Source organism: Typha angustifolia, chromosome 5, assembly GCF_048772165.1.
Source record: "Typha angustifolia cultivar Huaian chromosome 5, ASM4877216v1, whole genome shotgun sequence".
NCBI lineage: Eukaryota > Viridiplantae > Streptophyta > Magnoliopsida > Poales > Typhaceae > Typha > Typha angustifolia.
Window position 1 is genome coordinate 4,697,429 of NC_133243.1, and position 24,955 is coordinate 4,722,383.

At 36.5% G+C, this 24,955-nt stretch overlaps 2 protein-coding genes across 2 annotated transcripts; both read right to left on the bottom strand.

Annotated features, from left to right (window-relative positions):
• Positions 1–2,718: 2,718 nt before the first annotated feature.
• LOC140759931 (spliceosome-associated protein 130 A) lies at positions 2,719–10,181 on the bottom strand. Its single transcript, XM_073096642.1, has 3 exons — positions 7,120–10,181; positions 3,651–4,142; positions 2,719–3,133 (listed from the first exon to the last, which is right to left on the bottom strand). The coding sequence occupies exons 1-3, from the start codon at positions 10,147–10,149 to the stop codon at positions 2,996–2,998; spliced, it is 3,660 nt and encodes a 1,219-aa protein (XP_072952743.1). The 5' UTR covers positions 10,150–10,181; the 3' UTR covers positions 2,719–2,995.
• A 5,721-nt stretch (positions 10,182–15,902) lies between these two features.
• LOC140760246 (uncharacterized) lies at positions 15,903–17,049 on the bottom strand. The gene is made up of 3 exons (XM_073097119.1): positions 16,763–17,049; positions 16,577–16,668; positions 15,903–16,467 (listed from the first exon to the last, which is right to left on the bottom strand). Exons 1-3 carry the CDS (start codon positions 16,865–16,867, stop codon positions 16,140–16,142), a joined length of 525 nt encoding a protein of 174 aa, XP_072953220.1. The 5' UTR covers positions 16,868–17,049; the 3' UTR covers positions 15,903–16,139.
• Positions 17,050–24,955: the final 7,906 nt, after the last annotated feature.

Sequence of the window (24,955 nt, forward strand, 5' to 3'; positions counted from 1 at the left end):
TATAGATTTAATTATTATTAAATATAAAAGGAGTAATTTTAAATCTAATAAACCATCATACATTACACAAATAAATTCTAATTTGATAAATAGCTAACTTCATATTATCTAAATGTTTTCAAATCCGGATTCCTACTGTTTAAGACTCATGGACCTTGCTAATGAGGACTGATAGTAGGTGTAGCAAACGTGAAAGATGGTTGTTTAGTATTTTACAGTTACTGTGAGTAGTCTTACACTCTAGACATCTTTCCTAAATTAAGATATATTATATATTTATATGTATGCATTCTATTTTGCTCTCCAGCATGATTATATGATTCTATATAAAGATGATTACAGTTAAGCATATTTTATCATTCAGTTGATTAGATTGGTCTTGAATATGAATAAGCTGATGATATATAGCGATGATCGAAGATGAACAAATTATATATATTTTACGTCGAGTTGGTCTCTAGCATAAGTATGTATGTGTTAGATATATAGTAATAGACTGTATTGCATTATTTTTCTTTTAGCTTTTTTACTACATAAAAATATGCATAACTTGTTATAGTATTAGATATATGCATATGATTCATTATATAAGAAAATTACGAATATATATATATATATATATATGTGATGTGATGGTTGGAATGGTACCTGTTCTAAACCGGTACTAGATATACTCTTAGCATATGACAAAGTATAGTAATGACTAATAGTGGTTGTACTCTTAGCTTATGACATAGTACAACTATTATTGATATATTTTTAGCATATGGCAGGATATGATTATTACATATACTCTTAGTGTATGTAAGAATATGATTATTTTCAGAGATACCGTTAGTATATGGTAAAATATGATTATCTTCATAGATACCCTTAGCGTATAACAGGATATACTTTAAGCTTGTGACATGATGACAGAATATGTATCGAGGTTAGAACTAGGTACCATAGTCTAGTATGGTGGATGATATTCAGAATTGAGACTGGTGACTGTGATAGTGAAAGATGTGTGGATTATATTTGACCTTGACATATATGATTATCGAGTAGTTAGCATGCATTATACATCATTACTGATGAGACTGTTATTACTTAATTATGATTGTTATACATCATATGTTGTTATACTGGGTAATATGTATAATTTTATTATAAGATATATTTTGAGGATATATTATGTAATTCATGAAATAATGTTGATTGCATTTATATATTTATTATTAAGAATACATATATGCATGCTCATACATAACATCATGCTCTTTTCAAATTTATATTATCAAATACATAATTTATTCTCTATTTGACAACATTGATTTAGGATAAAATCTATTCATTGAGCCTTATGATATCTTTGTTTTTCATTTTCAAAAACCCAAGTGAACAGATTGAGTGGGATACTTTATTAGAGACACTGCTAATGATTGAAGAGTAGAATATATTTAGTATTATATGTTAGATGAGTTTATATTATATAGACTTTTCAGAGTGATGGTTTTATCCTTGTTATTTCTATAATATGTGAGTTTATACTTGATATTATGTATATACAACCGTTATGTATATATAATAGTGAGATGCTCTTAATGATATGTTATGACTTACAGAAGACTCTATTAGAATTATTCGTACTTTGTTAATACCTTGACATAAGTTATTTATGGTTGAGATATTAGTAGATAAATTATGGTGTTGATATGTAATTTAGTTAATTGTCGACAACTAACTAAGTTATCACACATGCAGCATGTTCCGTGTGGGCTCGTGGAGTGGACATAATTAAACTAGGTGTTATAAAAATGTCGGTTCATGAAATTTTTATTGCATTTTTTCTTAATAAAAGATAGGACTGGGTTTCGTCCAAGGGTGCAAAGCCAATCTTAAAATTTAATCCTTCTCTAGAAAGTGCTACATGTTGTGCAAAGAAATAGAGAGGAGACGAGACGAGAAAGAAACAAAGTTCTCGAGAAGTGGACGGGATAGTGAAGTTCTCGACAACTTTAGTTTTGATTTTTTTTTTCCTATTTCATAATAAATTTTGTAAGTTATTCAATAATATTATTGTGAAAAACTAATACTATTTCGTAGATATTTTGTAGATGATCGACATAAAACGTTACAGGGAAGCAACATTTAATAGATCTTCTAGATTGATAGAAAAGTATGATTATCTCTATATACCAGGATGGCCAATTAATTCCGTCGAGAACATTTTATAACAAAATGATTGCATAAAAAATTAATTTGAAAATCACTAACTAGAACTCATAAAGATATTCTGCTGACTTTTTCCACCATTTCTTTTCCTCCAATTCTCTTTCAAACAAGATAATATAAGCCTCAACAAATGGAAAGGTTATAATTAAGGATGATTTACTAATAAGCATCCGAACAAGAACTTGAAACTTATGGTTTACTTAATATTTCAGTTGATTAGAGTGAGAGATATGCTCAGCTTAAACTGGATGGAAGTGTTTGAACTTTCAATACTCCGCAAAGAGGCACATCCTGGCAACTTGTTTGAACGAGATATCTTCCAAAATATGTGCAGGATTTCCTGGACTGGATACCGCTAGATCATCTTTTGGAGCTGCAAGCTACGACCAGTCATAGGCCCAGAAAAAAAAGATGCCAAAAGTAAGTGGTGCAACATATTACATATACATAGGAAAGCAAGGATAATCTTGCAACCTTCCAGGAGATTCAACAGGCTGAAAATTAAAGCAGAATCAGCAACACCTAATCCTAGTAGCTAGTTAATAAATATGCAATGACGGTTACAACACATCGACGACAACTCCTCAAAAAGCCTAACAATTTTAGCAGATTGATGCCTAACAATTTTAGCAGATTGATGCCGATTGCAGTTGGCATCAACAATGAAAGGAACTTGCAATGACTTGTAATAGATGCAAAACAATGCCATTTTACACAGTACAATCTCGAGCTAACACATTAGCATGTGATTGTTGTTATCTTCGTTCTCGCAACAGCCTCAGATAATCTTATTTCTGATGTCTTCTAGTTTCTTCAAAATTTCACCAGGGGTCCTGTCCAGTTCATCAGCAATCTTCCTCTGCAAATCAGGCAGAAGGGTAGGAAACTGCTCACATAGATCGCCATCAATAACATCCTGCAGAATCAATATTACTTAGTATCAGTCCAGGACTATAATAGTTTTCTCATTGTACTCACATATCTGGATTCATACAATTGCCAAAAATTTCAAAAGAAACAGCTTGCAGTGAGTCTTTCAAGTTAAAAAAAGAAAAAGAAAAATTATAGCAGCAAAATTTCACTGATACCTCACTTTTAAAAGATATTACTATGACAGGCTAAAATGCCAGATGCTAGTTATAGATAGAATTGGCAAATAAGCCAACAATGTTTTAGAATATGGCCAGTACTGAAGTTCAATGGATCTGCGCTGAACAAGGTAGTTGTAACTGTTTCTAAGCAATATAGTAGACATTGACATACTGTCGATCTCTTGTAGTTTTAAAATTAGAATCATGATTATTGGCAGTCCGAAACTCGATCTAGTTAAAAATAGAGTTTCTATATAATCCTTCTAGCTATTGCAAGGAATTAATATGACCTGGATAACAAATATATGATGCATTAGTATGTATTAGTCTGGAAACACTTACCTTGACTGGGAAATAAGCAGATCTATAGGCCATATGATCTCTTCCACACAATGGTGGATGTTCCTGCCTCATGTGCATCTCCAAGTGTGAGAAGAAATCTACATCTTCTCTAGAGGTAAATGCAAGTAATGCCCCCAGACTACCCATCACAGTCCCAAAAATTAGGCATTCACCCCCTCCAGGTATTAAGGAGGCCTTCTGCAAGCATGTGACTACGTCACCCACATGAAACTGCACAATCTCCTCCACTTTGTTGGGAGCACCATTTAACTTTCCTTGCTCCCACTTAATTTTGCCTCCTGTTGGATCTTCTTCAATCTCATCTGACACATCCTGTGCCAGACGGACAAAATACACATTCCCAAACTTATCTGCTCCTGCCATGGTGTCAAAATCTATGTGATGTGATGCCGTGAGCCATCTGGGAACGGAATCATCTGCAAATATGTACAGTTGATTTTCATCCCGCCTATACTTGCAATAATGAAAAGACTGCAGAGGAACACCAGCAAAATGAAGTAATTAGCAACATTACAAGAAGGTTGGAGGATGAATTATTCAAATAAGACAAGCACAAATGTTTAAAGTAGTCCATCCACATACTAACACGTCACTGGACTCCTAATAGCAGATAAAAACTGAGAGACAAGCAGGCCCCCAGACTAATTCACCAATTATGTAACATTTTCAGAATACTAAGAACAAGCACCTCACTTTATTTACTTTTTAGTAGCTCTATGTATTACAGCCTGCTTTCTATTTGAAGCTGAATGAAAAATATCAAGTAAAAGCAACACAAAGAACTGGGTTAAAGTTAAAACCATCATTGAGATACTGCTCATATAAGTACATATAATGAGGAGAACTACATGGTTTAGTTGCCAAGCAAAACAAAAACATTTAGGTAACTCTAAGTGTGAAATATATATGTGAAATCCACAAGACAAGCAATTACAATCTTGAAATAAATCAAGTGACAGGTTCAACTAATTTACTGATAAAGGAATAATTCCTGGAAATGACTGTCTAGCTCAGGTCCTCAAAACAAGCATTAAATCAAAAGTAAATGCAGTGGTTGTTTCAAGAGAAGCTGGAAAAACAAAAAAATTCAGCTTCCATAAGAAGTTTATCAAAAATCAACCCTGTGATGTTTCAACATGTTTTAATGTTAAGCCCTTTAACAGGAGTAATACCAATAATGTAAAGCATCACCAAAAGTGATCTAACCTTCTTTTTACCTTTTAGGCTAGTCATATGCTGCAAATCTGATAGCCAAATGAGGTATCATGCAATATAATCGCTACTAGTATAGCTCGAAGAGAATGTTTCATTTGCAGCATATGCAAGTCACTTAGATTGTAATATTTATTTCTTTGGTGTAATACTTCATCTCGACACTACATAAGAACATGTGCATGTCACTTAATTGTGACTGGCGACACCGCCTTCCATGTGTATTGAGAAAGAATATTTTGAACTGACTTAAGTGGGTAAGAATCACTTTCCAATCAGACTAATCCAATCCTTTAAATCCAGCCAACCTAGCAAATGGAGTGGTACGTGGTAAACCAGTAGTGTCTCACTCCTTATAGAAAGTTATCACTTGGAAACTACCATCTCCAACGTTTGGACTACCAATCCCTTTGCTATCTTTTTCTTAATTGTATATACACTAAAGAGCTAATAATACAGGCAAGAAATATCTGGGGCCAGTTCAAAAAGCCTAAGCAAGTGGTGGACATCTGGACTATGGGGAAGTGTAGAGGGGTTCCTACATCTTATAAAATGATGTGGAGACTGTGTGGCAGCTTGTTTGTAGAAGATTTGGCTTGAAAGGAACAATAGAACCTTTCATGAGTCTAGACATAGAAATCTGGTTGAGCTCTGCCAGCATATTAATGGTGTTTTTATGGGGCTGCTAATGATCCTGTTATGAATTACTGTTTTGGGTCCTGACGTTTTGTCTCTGATGATTGTACATCTTAAACTTTCATACTTGCTGCAGTTTTTTTTTCTTTACTTTTTTTTGGCCCAAGTAGATGTTTTTGTTCGGTGGTGAAAAAATGAAAAACTGAAAATATTAAGAAAGTGATGATATTGTTCCTCACTAGGTTATAATTTTGGCTGTGTGCAGGGGATTGTAATAGGTTTCCTTTTGTTTTACTTATGGTGGCTGTCATTTGCAATGAGCCTTACAGTTTTTATAAAAAAAAGAAAAAAAGAAGAAGAAAGAAACCTATCCCTTGGCTATCATTCTCCTCCTTTATGTCCCTCTATCACACATACACAGAACTAGTTTAACCAATTTTCAGAAACTTAGAAAGTTTACAACAGTTCATGATTTTAATAGGTTTCCTTTTGTTTTACTTATAGTGGCTGTCATTTGCAATGAAGCTGAGCCTTACAGTTTTCATCGAAAAAAAAGAAAAAAGAAGAAGAAAGAAACCTATCCCTTGGCTATCATTCTCCTCCTTTATGTCGCTCTATCACACATACACAGACCTTGTTTAACCAATTTTCAGAAACTTAGAAAGTTTACAACAGTTCATCAATCTCTCTTAAATTCTTTTCTTTCCCTTCAGGAATACTAATTTCCCCTTTTGTAATTCAGTTTTCCTCCTCTTCAAATCGCAACAGTCAGCTACTTTAATGTTTTATATTTGGATTGCAATATGTCAGATAGAATTGAACATATTCACATGAATGCTAACGCAAGCAGTTATAATTTAGAGTAGGTGTATGCGAGAATATCCGGTCTGCATTATATATAAAGAGGCCAATCAATAAGCTTGCAAATTGTTTATGTGTTCAAGCATATTATGTAGAGAAAAATATTTTCATGATCTGAAAAAAGAACTCAAATTCAAAGTTCCATCAAATAAACAGAAATCAAGTTTCAAGTGCTACGCCATTAATCAGTGAAGGTTAAGTGACAACTGTAGGTGAGTTAAGGTTTTTCCTTGAGGATTTCATTCTACATATTTATTATGAAAGGATGAACTTATTGTAAGACGAAAGGATTATAAGATCCTGACATGCTACAAAATGCTATCAATAGTACAAGTATTTACTGGATGAAAAACCAATATAGGAATATATGGAATCTGTATGCTACAACTTTCTACAAATCAACATATGAGAACTCATAAGATAAATTTGTAGAATTGTTCGCTGCATCTGAAATTCTAAGTGCTAGTTTAGTAAATCAAATCTCAATGTCAGCTTAAATAGGAATAGGATAGGAATTCAGATATGTCTAATTGATTGCTTCCTCTAGCTTCACAAAAAGTAACTAATAAAATAATAGTGTAGCGGGACATCAAACAAATGATACAGCATCAGTGTAACAATGCAAATTACTAGGTTACTTGTGTCCTCAATTCAAAACTATGCATTCATATTCACCAAGGAAAATCTTCTGAACTACCAAGAAGTCAAGAAATTCTTCATTCAGAGAAGGAAAATGTACCTCTTGGATGTCGCCGACATATATCCTATCACGGTATGTATGAATAGAGACTATTGTCCTTGGGAAGAGCTTGTTTTCGCATTTCCTAAGCAATTTCCTCTTCCCTAAATCATATAACCTGAGCACTGGCCCAATACCTGCAAGTAGCCTTCCTTGAAACTGGCATAATGCAAGAGGAACTTCTTCTACTTGTGTCTTATGCACAAGCTCAAGAGATTTTCCTTCATCCACAAACTTATATATATGAATAAAACCAGCAGTGAGGCTCCTCCTTGGCCAGAACTGCAACCCCTTTGCAGTACCAACAGCTAGGAGAGTCCCATACTCCTTATCATGAAAGTTCACAGTACAAATACTGAAGGCAGCCTCATTCTCCTGCAGCTCCAGGAGACAAGTAGGACTCCCCGTCCTTGGATCAAGAATTCTGATGCAAGACACCCACTTATCTGACTCTGCCTTTGGATAACCATATTGTTCATCAGAAAGAGGATCATCCTTCTCTTCTTCGTCATCTCCACCACCACCATCACCATTCTCCATTTTTTCCCTGTTATTTGCATTTCCATTTTCACCCATTCCTGCTTCCAAGAATTCCTTCCTGGTAGCTTCTCGCTCTTCTGCAGTGAATGCTCCTTGATCGCTCTCAATAATAGCTAAATATTTGCGTTTGGGCAGCAACACGAATTTCCGTGGAGTGTATCTGAGAGGGATGACTGTCTCATTAAATGTCTCTCCCAAACGCTCAATGGTAAACACCCTTAAAGCATCTCCAGCGACAGCAACCACACCTTCGGCACACTGATCAGAAGAAAATGACGCAGCATATTCAAGTGTTTCATAAGACAAGGGGGTTAGCAAGAAATGGCCTTGATGTATATAGCCAAGCCAGGGCCGACTGGACAGACAAAGCATTGCCTGCCTGCCCCTCACTAGTGTGGAGAACAGCTTAGGGGCTCTTAGACCCAGGAATCGTGATCTAGTATCTGAGAGCTGACCAGTGATCATATCAACTACTGTTCGAAAAAGAACACCATTCTGTAGGCCAGCATTGAGAAACACACTAGCCGGATGATCTGCACCATCCTCTCCTCCAGTAGATGCCTGCACTTCGAGTAACAGGAGTGACTCAGGAGGTGAGGAAACACTTTGAACGCTCAATATCTGCATGCAATCATCAGGGTCCAATGAGAGTATTCTAATGGTATTATCATACGAACCAACAGCAAGGAACCGTGATCTCTGCCTCCCTTCAGGAACTGGAGCAATATCCAAACATGCAACATCGCCAGGCATCTCATGCTTCTCCACCTCCATCAACTGGCCTGTCATATCCATTTCAAAATATATAAGCTCCCCTCCACTCAGGGCGATCACAACCTGGAGCCTGTTCGAGCCAACCTTAACAATGGTCTTCTTCCCTGGCGTCTTCCACTCATTGACACGACCATCCTCCCTGATGTGCCTAATGCCATTAGGATGGACCTGCATTAGGGAGTCGTCACCCAGCAAAGAGACTGCGAGGGAAGGAGTGGTGTCAAGGAATTTGCTGTCGCTGACCTCCTCTACTGTCTCACCAATGGAGAGCACGAGCGTCGCATTAGCAAAAGACACGACAATGTAGGCATCAAACTCATCATTCACATTCTTCTTGACAGTCCACACTGCATTTGGGACACCAGGGAGCTGTGAGACGGCCATCTCACTGATAGCTAGCCCAGGCCTAAGGATCCGCAGGGATGAGCGAGGACCCCTGCCGCATAGAGTGAATATCTGGGGGGTCTCCTCCTCAAAGAGGTTCATGACCCTCATGTCCATGATGGGCATGAGGCTCTCGATCTGGTCGATCCTGATGAGGTTTCTCAGGCCACGGGGTTGGAAAAACACTGGCTGGAAGCCCTCTTCAGTCTCCATCAGCGTGGCCGATGAAGATTCAACGTCGTCACCATCCCCGATGGCCTGGAACTGGTAAAGCGCATGATTTCCAAACTCAGATGCGGCAAAAAGGTAGCCAGCCTTGAGGACGCACATGGCAGAGGTGACCGGCATGGTGTCAAAGTACTTGATCTTTAGCTCGGAGACACGATCACCCTCATGATCAAGGGTGACTTTGAAGATGTCCCCATACTCTGTCTGAAGGAGGAAGAAGAACATGGACTTCTGGCGGTGGGTGGCAGCAGAGACGATGAGGACGCCACGCTCTGCTGGGAGGTCAGCACGGCGGGGAATGACAGCACGGACTTCAGGGTGGCCCTGGTTCCGATAGATGATAAAGTTCTCAGCACAAACAAGGACACCGCTGGGGCCATCGCCACCACCGGGGACAGTGACGAGGAGGTTGGCGCCATTGTCAACAGGCTCAGACCACTTTCGGGAAACGTGGTTGAGACCAAGGTCAAGCTCGTAGAAGGTAAGGTGCTTCTGTGCCTCCGCAGCAGCCTGGCCTGTGGAGTCCTGGTCGGCCTCAGAGTAATCAAGCTCAATGGCAGCGAATACGGGATTGTCGAAGCCGCAGTCGACACCAGTGATGGAGTAGGTGATGGTATGGGACTTGTGGGCCTCGAGGGGGGAAGAGATGGTGAGTCGGGCAGCGGTGTCACGATTGAGTACGTAGACAAGCTTCTGCTTCTCGCCAGCGGCAATCATAACTGCTCGACCCTTGGGATCCACAGCGAGGTACTGACCTGGGACAATGCGTCGGCAGCCGGACTTGCCGAAGGTCTCCTGGTGAACTTTGTCGAAACAGTTGCGCTCCTTGCTGTACTCAAGGATGACGATTCGGCCGGAGTCGGAGCCGACGACGACATAGTCTTTCTGGGAGCCAGTGAGGCGAAACTGGACAAGGGATCGGACAGCCCCAAAGACCTCGACGGAGTGGAGGGTCTGGATCTTGCCAGCTTCATCCGGTCGGAGGAGGTCAAGGGTCTTGCCACGAGCAACCACGATCTCCTGCGACTTGCCGCCGACGAAGCTCCCGATTGTAGCGCATACCACACCCGTCGCCTTCTGGAGCGTCAGGCTGTACAGGTACATCGGAGCAGGAGCAGAGTAAACCCTAACCCAAACCCTAGCCCCGCAGGAGATAAAAGGCCGTGCGCATAGGGAGAGGTTATCGGGCCGGATTGCGGATCCTACAACCCGCTCCGTTGTCTGCGTAACATCCTCCGATTTGAGGTGACCAAATGGCCCGACCGACCTGCCCAATTAAACCGGGCTGGGCTAAGCTAAGCCAGGCCCGACCCGACTTTGGGCACTCATAAAAACACTATATATTTTATTTTTAAGAATAATTTCACTTAGACATTCTAAACTATCACCACTTTCTGTGTACACTCCTCGAATATTATTTTACCACATATATCCCCTGATTCAATTTTTTTTTTTTTTTGAATTAGAGGTCCGCATAGTTACTTTTTTTCTTAGTTCAAGAATGTATATATAGATATTTTTTTTAGTTTAAAGAGTGTATATGGGTAACAAAAAAGTTTAGAAAGTGTAAGTATTACGTGGATATTTATAATTTGATCTATGTATTAATTTCGCTTTTAATGACTCAAAAACATTATGAGTTCATTTTACCTAATAACAAATAAAAAATATTCCCTTAATTTTGAAACTAAAAAAATTAAAATACCTAAAATACCCCTAATTTGACTTTAGATTAAAAAAAAGGAAATCTATTATCTTATGAATATGATATGATTTCCAAAATCTATTGTAGCTAACATTGATGTATAGCATTTTACCATAGAAATTGGAATTCTTTATGCTGATTGATGGAGAATAGGGGTTTGGTTTAGAAGTTTGTCCTTGACTAACAAATCACTTGTAATGAATCTAGCTTGGGCATCTAATCATTTCAATTGATAGCCCCTAGATGAATGCAATGGAAACCAAATATTTATCTAACACCTCATTTGGGCAGGCCAAGAAGAAGAGCCATGACTCCTAGCTTTGGTTCCCTCTTCTCCATCTGGGTGACAAAAGTTGTGCAAGGATGTCAGGTGGGGAAGTGGGTGATGGCAAAATACCTTGGAAAGTTCGATCATGGGTTGACGACCTTTGACCTCTCAGACATCTCTCTTCAACTAGAGGCCAAGGTGGTGGCATACTTGATCGACCAATCATACTTATCTTTCCAACTCAGGTAGCAAGCTCCAGTTTAATTTGGACTCTCTCATTATCAGACATCTCTACCGAGACATCCTATGCCTCTCTCGTCGACAAAACATGGAGTTGCAAAGCTGCCATATCTTGGGTTTGGATCTTTATCCGGAGATGCATGTCTAGTTGGAGCGATACTAGTAAAGACTTGTGGTTTTACACTATGAGAGTTATTTGAAAAGGACAAAAATGACTCAGTATTCAATCGCTGAGTGCAAGTTTTTTTCTGAGATCCTAACAATGCTCTTATTGTCAAAAGGTCGATCTTTGGGAATTAGGGTGGACCATGTTGTTAAAGAGTTGTAGGTAAAATGACTCACGTCTAATTGTTGGGTGTATAGCGATTGTTTCATTGTAGTATCTTCTGAAACGATTCTCAGAGCTCCTTCTTGGTGGTAGTATGAAAGAGGTTATCTCATTGCCGGAGGATAACATGGTTTCCTTCTTGTAACCCAAATCTTTTGCCTTACTGGCAAGCTCGTTATGGAAAGATCTTTCGGTTTAGTTAGGCTCAAGAGTTCTCTTTCAAAGGCTTTGATCCAAAGGGGTCCCTAGAGTTCATGGAAGTATGCAAGAATGTATTCCTTCCTTTTTTCGAGAATGACAGCAATAAATTGAGGGTCTAGCTTGGCTCACCATGGTCATTCAACCGTGACATGTTTGCTCTTGATCACCTCAAGCCCAACACTTCGGTAGAGAGCTGGAGTTTCTCTTCTAGTAAGTTTTGGGTCTAGTTCCACAAACTACCCATGGAGTACCTCTCTAAAACTACAGCTAGAAAGCTAGCTGAGAGGATAGGCACCCTGGTAAATGGCTGATCAATCACAATTGCTACAAACCCTTGGATCCCTCATGACCTAACAAAGGTGCAACTCTCAATTGACACGGTAAAGGTGGCAGACTTGATGGAAAGAGACGCATGGGACGCAGGCAAAATTCATGCACTTCTTGCAAGCGAGGTAGCGATGGTGATTAGGAAGATTTTCATTAGCCTGACAACCACAACTAAATTAGATAGATTGGTTTGGATGCACTCCGCATCCGAATAATTCTCGGTCAAAACTGCCTTCAACTTGCTCTCGAATAGAGATTGGTGCAACTCTTCCTCTCGTGAAAAAAAAAATGAAAGTTATGGAATATCATATGGGGGTGCAAGAAGGTTATGCCAAGAGTGAAAATCTTTCTTTAGCATTGCCTGAACGGTGCTGTTGTAGTTGGAGAGGTGATAGCAGAACGCTTACCTCACATGGATGCCACCTACCAAGTGTGCAAATCTATTCTGGAGAGCATCAAACATCTTCTTCTGGGTTGCAACTTCGCTCGAACTACCTGGTTTGCAAGCGATCTTGGGCTAAGAATCGATCAGGTTTCGGATCGCCTAGATAGATGGATCATGCTTATGATAGAGCAAGTGAATGTGAATGATATTGCATATATGTTCACCTTGATGTGGGAGATTTGAAAAGCAAGAAATGACAAAGTCTATAGAGGGGGCGCGAACTTCACTCCCACCTCGGTGTTAGGGGTTGCTAAAAAAGTAACCCTAATGTAAATGTTCAACATGAAGAAGACACTCCCATTGCGCCATGTGCTCAACCCAAGGACATTCCTCAAACAAATGACTTGGTCTGCTAGGTTGACGCCTCATGGAGGGGAAACAACAAAGGATGACTAGGCATTATACTCCTCGAGCATCCAAATTTGTTTTGCACGGCTAAATGCTTCCACCTTGATCACTACCTAGCACCTTAGTTGGGGAAATGTTAGCTCTTTTCGAAGGACTGAAGATGATGGAAGGTTTTTTAAATCAAGAGGACTGCTGAATTTTCAGCGATTCTCTTAGTGTGGCGAAGGTTGTTAACAGGTGGATAGATAGTGTTGATTGGTCTATCTACCCGATACTTGAATGCAAACATTGTGTTTCTAATTACCCTAGAATTAGGATATGTTTTACTAGTAGTGCGGATAATGGGGTGGCTCATAGGCTAACCAGTCTAGCTTCTCAAGCTTGTATAACTAGAGTTTGGACTGATCCACCAACAGATGATAACTGTATCAATGAATATTGAATGTCTATAGACCTTTTATATATATATATATATATATATATATATACTTCTCTTATTATGTTACCATATAGATGAGTTATAGTATCGGTAGATGCAAAATAATCTTAATACCTTAAATAAGTTTTTAGATTAAGATAAAAAATAAAGGGAGAACTAGATTTCAAAATCAAATGTGTGGTATTTTATGTTTTTTTAAAAAAAGGTAATTTAATATCCTCTCTATTGATAGTAATTACTAAGTAGTGTTCTTAAGGCATTTAAAGCAAAATACAAAGTTCAAACAATAAATATCATATGATAGGTGTGAATAATAACAAAAGCAAAAGGTAGAATATTTTTGATAAATTTCAACAAAAGAAAGAGAAAGATCAAACCCTTCATGTTTAATATTTCCAAAGCATAATCTAAATTTTCCATCAATTGTGCGAAAAAAGGTTTTTTTTTGTAAATTTAATATTCACATATATACTCCTCAAACAATACAGTTTTTGCATCCATATTCTTTAAAGCTATTATTTTTTCTTATATAGATATTTCTGGAGTTAACTAACAATTAAAATTTAACGTAAAAAAAAATCTTTATTCTAGTTTTCATAAATTTCTCTTAGTTAAGTGTAATTTTCTTATTTTTCTATTAAATTATCAAGATTTAACTTGAAAATTAATTGAATATGTATCCAAGCAAGGGGTTATTTGCATAAAAAACGTGGTTTTACTAATTGCAAGATTGGGTTTTTAAAATTGAAGGTGTTTATTTTGTAGAGCTTTTCTTCCGTGCCATGGAGTTAATTCTTTATCAATCAGTTTGATGAAGATCTAACGGTTAAGATCTTTAAGGGTATAATACGAATGAAAGATATTACCGGTTCAGTAGGTAATTTTTTTTTGATATATAATTTTGCACCTTATTTTTTGACAATTATATTATCTTAATATTTTATCAAGTAAAAGACATATATATCATTAACCGAGAGTAATGCATATATATCAAAATAAGGGTATTTATGTCTTTTACAATTAACTTGATGAAAATAAATTTACACTTTATCTTTTTGATTATTTATTATTATTTATATATATCTCCCATTAGTTTAAGATTGATTTAAATTAAATTTTAATAGATAGAGATAGAGAATTATATTTAAATTAAAGTTTATCTCCAAATAATCAAATTTAAATTATTTAATATTAAATAATATCTCTTAGAATTAAGGCATAATTATATTTAAGAGAGAAATCTTAACGGAAGAAAAAAAACGTGTAGAGTGCTTCTTTCGTACCCGTAAAGTTAATTATTTATCAATCAGTTTGATGTATAATAAAAAAATTAAGAAGTTAGGCACATGTAATTAAATATTCTTAACTAATATTTTTTTTTCTTTACCTAATGTGGTTTTGAAACCGGTACTGAAAAATCAGTATCGGGTATAAAAACTGGGTATTATAGCCGTTGGATTACGATTATAATTTTTAAAGGTGCATTAAAATATTTACCAATTTTGTATACTAAATGTACACCTCTTTTATAATTAAATCTCTACATAATTTACACAAGAGATTGGCACATATAGACTTATTTTTGCCGGTCTTTTTATGCAAATAACCCCTTTTTTTTTAAGGGTATAAAGGTAAGTAAAATCCCCTCCCCCTCCCTACAAAATTTCCCAGCTAAAGACGTACTTGTCTGCTGGCGTTGTCTACTAATTTCAAATCCACATCAATCTGCTTCAAACTCTCAATAATTCTCTTCTTTAATTTATGGGTTCATATTGGGACCGCATCACGAAAGGATCCTCTCCAGTCCTGATTGCAGGAATGCCTTGCAGCGAGCAGTCGTCCGAGATTGTGAACTTATAACCAATGAAAGACTGACAGAAATTAGATGCAGCAAATTAATGGATCGGTGTTGCAGGAAATCTCCTTGTGTACATAATACACGGCGGTGAGGGTTTCTCTATTGAGGTGACCCACCAACCTCTATTATTTCTGATCGACTTACTTACACTGTACTAATTGTTTCATTGATTTGCCTCACAGATTTGTTTCTTACCCTTTTGAAATTTTATTTGTCATTTTTATGTTCTTATGTTTGTATCCAAATTAAAATATTTAAATTTAAAAATATTTATTATATTTTTACTATCTAAAATCTACTTACTTACACTGTACTAATTGTTTCATTGATTTGTCCCACAAGTTTGTTTCTTAATGTTTCGAAATTTTATCCATCACTTTTACGTTCTTATGGTTATATTTAAATTAAAATAGTTATATTTATCATATTTGATCTTACCATTGGTTAAATTTGAAAATATCTATTATATTTTTACTATCTGAAATCTACTTACTTATAATGTACTTTTATTTGTCACTTTTACGTTCTTATGATTACACTTATCATATTTGATTCTGCTTATTATACTTTTATTATATGAAACCTAATAAGCATTTTAAAATTCTTTAGAAAACTTATTTAATTATTTACACTTTGTCTTTCATATATTACTGATAATTTGGCTAAATATACTGGAAAAAGAAATAACAACTATACTCTATCCAAAACTATGTGATCCATGTCGTCTAGTATTTACTTGTACCCAGAAAAAGATTCAAAGAAAGTCTTAAAGCTATCAAAGTCTTTATCCAGTACTCTCTCTATCATCTCTATCGATCGAAGAACACAGAACGATTTAAACGCTGAATACTGGATCAAATATATGCACAACGAAATATTAATCTCGTAGTATTTTCTTCTACTTCCCAACTCGGTCATTTGATGATCATTAATTACTACTTGACTGTCATCCGGCAAAACGGGCAGTAGGAGCTATTCTGGAGCCAAGGAGCGGCGCAGCTCCAATGGAACCGGTGGTCGCACGGCAGGTGGACGAGGACGTCGCCCAGCTTGAACTCCTCCAAGCACACCGCGCACTCCGCTTGCTCCACTTCCTTCCATCCCCATCCCCATCCCAATTTACTCCAGCTGAACTTCCTCATACTCTTCTTGGAGGAGAACACCTCTCTCCTTAAATTGTTGCAGTGATCTCCTCCCTCACTTCCACTTCCACTTTCACGTCCACTTTTGCTCCCTCCTGAGCTCCCGCAGGTGCTGTGATGCCTTTTTAATTACCACCAAAGAGATTAAGAAACTCAAACAAGCAGTAGTGCAAAAGATTTGATCAGAGAAAGGTATATTATATACAGCATGCATCTGAATTTATTGCTACCTCTTGAACTTCTCATCCAACCTCTCCTTCGCCTCGCGAGCAATGCTTCCCAGATCCCAATCACGGAGTTCGTTGTACAAGTTGCTCCTTTGCTAATAAGAGAAATTAACCAGAGTTAGAGCTAAGCTATATAGAATTTCTTTTCTTCTTCTTTTGAAAGTGGTCGAATAACTGGATTCTCCTTACCATTGTCCTCGAGCTAGCCATTGCCTCCGTCGAGCCGTCCTGACACAGGCGGCGGCGGCGCCGTTTGCCTTTGACGCCGGCGAGCATCCCCGCCAGGATAGCCATGAGCAGCGATCTTCTTTGTCACTAAGAATAGAAGATAGGATTCAAGTCTTGCATCTTAAAATTACGAGACAGTGAACAACATGAGGAAGAGGAAGAGATGCGTGAGTGCTTGATCAACTACCCAAATGGTGGGTTTTTCTTTTCCTGGGTATTGGAATTGGAATTTATCTGATCCATTCAAGGGAGCAGATAGGTGGATGGTTTCTTGTGGCTAATTCATGGCCGACAATACCCGGTCCTTTTCTATGCAGGACCCTGAGACCCTGACCTGAAAATTAACTACTCTTAAGCCTTAAAACTTAATTTCCACAACAATATTCTTTAATTAATCATAATTAGTCGTAAGATTAGATCTGGCGTGAAGTGTTAGAAGCGATAAGTTGATATCTTGTTATATATAAATGATTTTTATATAATTGTAACTTAAACAACCTTTCATAAATACAGTTTGTTGACGGTAACAATCTGATTCTAAAGAGTCACAATAAATTCGATTAAAATAATATAAATAACTTAGAGATTACAGAATATAGATTTCTGAATAGTCGAGTCTAGTGTTGGACACTATCTCCTTAAGACCAATTCGCCCTCCACCGATAGCTTCTGAAACAGTGGACGTCGGTCTCCCAGGATACAACGACTGCCTTGCACTGGAAAGGAAGCAGCTTTCTAATGCCTTGATTGAACCAGAACTGTGCTGTACTCTCTTTCGGATGCAGACTCGACTCTAGAAGAAATGAACTAAGTTTTCTTCTCTGATGTTGTATTAAATTATGCAGACTGACAGCCTATTTATAGAGGTAAACAGGCTTGACGAAAAGATGCAAAATGTCACCGAATGGATGCACCAATTCGGGTCAAAAACTAATTTATAGATAGTTACACTATAAAGGGATGCACCATTTGGGTCGAGTTCAACCAACTAACTGAATTGATTAACTGTTTATCGAAGGGACACACCACTTCGACCCCGAACCAAACCAGATTTGAACACATATCAAGCAAAAAATTAAAATTGGACTTGACCCGTGCGTCCGAGCCAAGCCGGGCGGCGCGCGTGTGTGTGAGTTAAGTTGCATAGTAACATTTACCCACAAAATAGGTACCCCGTTACTTATATACCATACTAACATTTCTCAAATATCCAATATGGTATTAAACTTCATTTTCTTTATTTTCCATTGCCATGATACCCACTTTAGAGCCAATTTTCATTCACTTCTCTTCATGGATTTGACTAAGTGAATATTTGACAATAAAGTACACTTTGAGCTAAATTAATTCCACCATTAAACCATCATTAATAATATGTGGGCCCCACTTAAAACTTAGCTCAAAGTTAATAAAAATTTATGTCAAAAACATGAAATTACTAACACAGTTATGGTTAAAATTAAGCATAATATTTCTAAAATAAATATAAATGACTTAGTACAATGCTCCATTATTGCTAAAGGATAGGATATAGATGCATTGAAATATTTTAAAATATCATAATTGCCACTATAGGTTACGATTAAAATCTTTTGACTGTTTCGCACTCCCTCTCGTTCTAGAGTTTAACTTCCCCAACCTCCAAGATATCTAGATATGCTTTTAATTTTTTAGTTTATGTTTTTACTTTCAAGATAGAGTGGTGGTTTGGTGTTTAGGGATGAAAATTAGTCTACTAAGAGCAGCTCCAAGGGAGCCAAGGCTCTATATTTATTATTTAATTAATAGAATATATATTTATATCTTATATTTTAAATTATTTAATAAGTCTTCTTAATGTTATTATTTTTAATAAAAAATATTTGATATCTTTATATTCATATTCATATTCAATAGTTTCAGAAATAATTTTAAATTACTATTTTTTTAATTAAACACATCAAAATTATATTACACGAAATAAAAATAGAAAATTTAAAATAACTTAAATAATTTAATATTAGACTCATTTTAAAGATCTCGATGAGATCTTTTTCAAGGGTACTAATTTTGTTAAAAATTAATTAGCAAAACTAATTATATATTCAGTTTAATTAATTTAATTATTTAATAAATGATACATAGAATTTAAATTTTCGAATTAAACTTTTGTTGGGCAAAATTGGTATTTTCAAAAGTTAAATAGGATTCGAGCTAGGCTCCAAATTTTTATATGGGGCTCCAAATTTGGAGCTCTACTGCAGCTGGCTCCAAATTTGGAGCCTTATTTGAAGTCCGTTGGAGTTCCACCGGACTCCAAATTTAAAGTTTTGGAGACCGCTCTAATATCCAATTTGATTTGATCCGATTTGGTACTCGAAAATGTAGGATGTGGGTTGCTTAACTTCTATACGGATAGAAATTCTAAAAAAACAAGGGATTACAAATATGGATATATGAATCTCATTCGGATATGGATTAAGATTTGGACAAACATATAACTTGAATTCGCTAGATTCAATAAATATTGATATTTTCTAACTCTTATAATGGGATTTAGTTATAATTATATTTTGCGCTTCCATTTTTTATAATCTAAATTCAACTATTAAATATGGATTATTCAAATATTTGTTTATTATTAAATAAATAAATTAGTATACTACATATCTTTAAATCATCTAGCTCAATCCTTAAAATTAAGAAATAATTAAAATCATTTATTTTTCAAATATATCTAAATCTCTATCTTATTTTTATTTTTATTTGTGTAAGAAGCCAATTGGATTTTAATTTGTATCGAAATCCACTTGAAACCTAGCTTCTTTTAAGAATCCAGCTCATACTCGTATCCGTTTAAAATCCGATATACACCTGATTATTATCCTTATCTATTTTATTTGGATATAATTTTACATATTATTATTCATTTAATATTGGTGTCTAAATTTATATCTAGAGTAAAAATATGGATTCGAACGTGGATTAACTAATATCCGATCGGTATTAGATTCATTTTCATTAAAGTACTAATAAAGGACTTAATTGTTTCTATACCATTAATTATGTATATCAGGAGATTAAAGCAAATGCTTGATTGAGTCGTCAATCAAGCCAAACCTACTATTAGAGCACCAAAACTTTTCATTCAAGTTTATCTTTAATAGTTGCAATTATAGATGTAGGTAATATTAATGTGCTAGGGGTAATATTGTAGAATACATAAGAATTTAAGGTTAATAAAATATATTTTTTATATTTTTCTCTATGTCATATTAGATGTAAACATTAGTTTAATAAATCAAACCATGCTTGGTTTGAGTCTAAATCCCGGACGTAAGTACTTTAGATACCACTTATTACGGACTAAGTCTTTGAGATAGATAAAAATCGTGCGGCACTCAACTTTCAAGTAGCAAAGTCAAGTCAGTCGTTCACTTCACAAGCGACCACCTATTTTAGATTGTGACAAAGTAAAGATAAGCAAAATACATAGTTTGGTAAAAAGATTACGATTCTCTACTGATTGGAAAAGAAGTTATAAGACATGCCAACGACAAAAAATTTAAAGGGGCAGGATAGCTATAGAAAGTAAAATGAATACCATTGAACCAGTGGGACTTTGGTAGTAAAGCTAACTCACTTAATGCTTTTCGATAGTTCTCTTGTTTTTTAGCTTTAGGAGTGCTAAAATAATACGTTGTTTAGCTATGAATTAGGCTAGCAATATAATTATTACCTTTGATGTCATATAAAATATTGAAAATAAGTTTTAAGTAAATAAATGATATATAAAATTAATGGATCAAAATATTATTTGACTTTGATGATATTAGATAAAAATATTATTATTAAATAAAATAAATTAGTTAAAGTTTTAAAAAATATATCAAAAAATTTATATTTTTACAATAAAAAGTCTTTTATCGTGGGCTTACGCAGTTGTAATTTTTTTTTTTTTTGATCATTCATAAGCTCAAAGGCTAGATATGGGCTGGACAAAGGGCCAACCCTCCCTAGATACAGAGACATTTTAGGCCCCACCAAGCTTTTAGCTGTCTAGTCTAGGCTTTAAGCCATATTCATCGCCGAACAATTGCTTCGAATCAAACGCCGCCGAGACCTGCTCCAAGCTGTTGTATTGCCAAGCTATTCTTCCAAGCTAACTGCATTGCCGAGCCATCAACCGAATTGAGTCAAACCACCAAATCACCAACCACCGAACAATTTCTCCACAATATTATTTGGGGTTGGAGTTGAACTTGTGACCTCCTTGGTCATGAGCAAGGTACCTACCAACTCTACTAAAGTTGGTCATGCAAGGTACCTACCAATTTCTCCACAATACTGTTCATATATTTTTTTTTCTTTTCTCCTACTAAGTTTGAGGACTTATAAATTCATTACTGTTTTATAAACTTGCAACCATACTATAAATAAGGTCATAGTTGCAAACTATGTCTATTGTTTTCTTACAAGCATTAAGTAATAATACAATTGTAAGGTATTGGTCTAGTGCTTCTTGTGATTATATCGGAATTAAAACCGTTACTCTTTTGTCATACTTGATAACTATAGGATAAATTTGAAAATATTTATTAGAGATAGCCATAGATAATTGAATAAGTTTAACAATATATTTAAAATAATATCGATCGAATTTCAGATGACAAATATACTATAAAAAATATACATCTATTAAATATTTATCGGTTCTTTGTATCATAAATTCGATTAATACTATTTTAAATACATTGGAAAGTTTATACCTCTAGTCTTCGCTGTACAAAAGCTTGGTTGGGTTCTCAGGTCAAATCCTTTTGTAACTCTGATCATGATCATGAATGAATTCGATCCATCCACAGACTTTTATTGAAAAAAATATTATAAGGGTTTAATCACAATTGGATTGTAATCAGGTTATTCTAGTTGTACTTTTGGGCCGAGCAATGAAGTTGGAGAGTATAACTAGGCCTCATAGAATTGGCCCAACTTCATTTTTTTTTTTTTTTTTTGAGGAATGTCCGTAGACTTTTAATTTGCATTCCAAAAACTTGTTACATCGACACATGTCGGTGGATCAATCTTAGGTAGCTAGACTGGCTAACCTATGAGCCAACTCATTGTTAGTTCGGCTCGCGAAACAAATCCTAACAACTCATTGTTAGGGTAAACTGATCCTCCCACCAGTAAACTGCTTTGATCACTTTGAGCGCATCATATTGACAATGCTAAAACAACTAGATTCAGGGACTTTTAATCATATATATATATATATATATATATATACATTTTTATAGCTAACTAAGTTTACTTTTAAAAAAATTAAAACTAAAAAATAAGATAAACTAATTAAGTTCAAGACTTAGCCTTAAACTAAATAAGACTTAGAAGGCTGCTAAGCATAGCAATCGACTGCTAGATTGTTTTGCTTACCCGTGAAATAGACTCGAATAATAGGATAAAGAGACATCATCCTATTACATTCCTAGACTATATAGGAGATGACCCAATGACCCAGATAGAGGAGTTGCCAAAGCCATTTACTAATTTGACTAAAATGAGAGAGTGGAAAAAGAGCCAAGATTGCACCTATCCAGCAATGCTGGCTAACATTTTGTCCTTCAAGCAAAGTAAGTGTTTGAAGGAGTCAAGATAGAAATCAACACAAATAGATGACCATCTATAATCCCCAACCCAGAATGATAATAAAAGGAAAAAGTTAGGGTGTTTGTAATAAATTTCTCTTATTTTAAATAAAAGATGGAGTTAGTAATGGTGACCTAAGACTTGCCGACATGAAATAATAACCACAAGCTCGGTCAAGATAGAGTAGTCTTTATCCCTTCTTGAAGGAATTCCAACTTCTATCTTTATCCTTGGAAGCAAGAATACTGGTGGTAGTCCAAGGATGATAGAATGTGCCAAGAGTCATTTTTTGGCAAAGCCTAGATTTCCTTTATCTTTATCCTGAGGAGGAAAGGGAAATAAAAAGCCTAATTGACTAACAAGTGAAGTCGGTGCTTGGTCGGCAAAGCAGAAAGAAAGGAAAAAACACAAAATCATGGGGATCAGAGAGAGATTTTTTGAGGAAGAAAGAGACATATTTATATATATGTATAATATTAATTTTATAATAAAAACTAATTAGATTCCATCTTGGGTTTTACTTTTCGTGAATAATAATATAATAACTATAACCCCCGTCAAAGAAAAGGGTTGGCACGTGTAGCGCATATGCTATATCTTCCCTTTGCCCCCTCCCACTTGCTTAATAGAGGATCAGGCTGGCAGGTCGCCCTGCACACGCAGCGTCGTGTGTCTAGAGGCCAGCCTCGAGCAAAAGGTAGGAGACCCCCACTTTCCTTTCTTTCCCCCTCTCGCTTATCCTCACTCCTTCTATCCCTTTTTCGGCAATCTCTGCTCGAGGGCTCGTCTCACCGGTTGGAGTCATCGCTGCTATGGCCAGAGCAAGTGACATCCCCCCTTCACTGGAGTTCTCTTCTCCCCTCTCTCGTTTATACTTGGGTCTTTTTCTAGTTTTGGGCAATGGCCACCATTGGAGGATGTATGGGTTGCTTGGATAGCCGGTATCAATCGGTCTGCCAACCTTCCTGGTCGATGAGCTGAACAAGGATGTGGACCTTGGTTTGAGCCTTTACTCACTTTGATGAGGCCTAGAGGTCTGCTCGGCACTCATTGGATTGCTCGAGATCTTGACGTGGGCCTTAGTGAGCTGTAATAATCCATAGTACATCTTCCTTGACCTCCACCACAGTCGACCGGCACCTCGTTGTGGCGAATGGCCTTTCTTCAATGCCAAAGCAAACTCGGCAATGCTCATCTTCTTTGGATCGTAGTTCCTTATTTGGTGCTTGTGGGTGAGAATTGAGGTCGAGGGACCCTTTGTGGCGACCCCCTCAACTATTTTGCCTCTCATCTGCGGTGGTCCGGTGTTGGCTGGCCGCTAGTTAGATGTCCCCATCACGAGGTGCTCGCGAGGGAAGGAAGGGGATGAAAACCCCTTTCTTTGGTTTGAGTCGAGTTCGATCGAGCTAGTTGGGATTCAATTAGATCGAGTTGACCCAACCCAACTCGATCAAGCTAGGTGGTGAGTTTTTCAGGCCGGGGTGGGCCAACCCAGGGTCCAAGCTTAAGCCTCTTGTGAGCCTTTTTCTATTTTCATATATATATGAAAATGTAGGTTTTGACTTAGCCTTTTTCCTTAGAGCTCCATACAACTAGTGCTCGCCTAAAGTAGACCGGGAAAAGTTGTAGCGCACTTGACACTGGTTAGGCAAGTGGACCATCAACTCTTGCTTTTATTGCTTGGTGTATAGTAGTACGAATTTACTTAACTTGCTATCTAGTATAACTGTTCTTAATATAATTACTGTGCATATCCAGCATGCTTAGGTATGATAGCGCACGCACTATTTCATGATAATGGTGATAGTTCATTTTGCTTATTTGTGATCTATAATATCAAACCACTAGTACACATGCACTATCATGAAAGGGTGACTTCTACGTCTTAATAGTACACGACAATTCTCTAGCTAGGATAAGGATCAAGAAAATTATATTATTATTATATAAAGGGCTCATGCTTTATGTCTTAGTCTGTGGATCTTAGCATGTCATTCATGGGACAATGAGCGATATACTATCTCGATTGACAAGAATCGATAGATCCAGCGGTACCCAATGGTGCGGGGTTAGGGTGTCCATTCAGAGCTGTGAACTCATGATCCCGATATGTCTAATAATGTTGTTACGTGCGATGATTCTGCTATAAGCAATGATTCTGCTGTATGCAATGATATTACTTGAATGATTCTGTTATATGCAATGATATTGCTTAAGAAGTGAGGCATGAGCGATTTTACTGCTAGGGTCTTCCCTCTCTTGGGGCTTTTGCATTGTGTGTGTATTAGTGATGGCTAGCGAGCCTAGTGGCAGGTGTATTAAGTAGTCATAAGGAGGGTGGATAGAATTAGCATGTGTTAGGTCGAACCACACTAACCACATGTGTGTGTGCATTACTTATAATATTTATCTATTTATATGTTCATACAATTTCTATGATAGTGTGCTTATACTCTGATACGAACTTCCTTCGAAGCAACTTGATCTTATCCGCAAAAATTTTGTAAAAAATTTAGATCAAAATTT

Coding starts and splice junctions, on each gene's coding strand:
- LOC140759931 (XM_073096642.1), bottom strand. CDS start 10,149: ATGTACCTGTACAGCCTGACGCTCCAGAAGGCGACGGGTGTGGTATGC. Junction 4,143..7,119: donor ATGTCGGCGACATCCAAGAG/GTACATTTTCCT, acceptor GTTCCTCTGCAG/TCTTTTCATTATTGCAAGTA. Junction 3,134..3,650: donor CTGCTTATTTCCCAGTCAAG/GTAAGTGTTTCC, acceptor TTGATTCTGCAG/GATGTTATTGATGGCGATCT.
- LOC140760246 (XM_073097119.1), bottom strand. CDS start 16,867: ATGGCTATCCTGGCGGGGATGCTCGCCGGCGTCAAAGGCAAACGGCGC. Junction 16,669..16,762: donor TGGCTAGCTCGAGGACAATG/GTAAGGAGAATC, acceptor TTCTCTTATTAG/CAAAGGAGCAACTTGTACAA. Junction 16,468..16,576: donor TTGGATGAGAAGTTCAAGAG/GTAGCAATAAAT, acceptor GTAATTAAAAAG/GCATCACAGCACCTGCGGGA.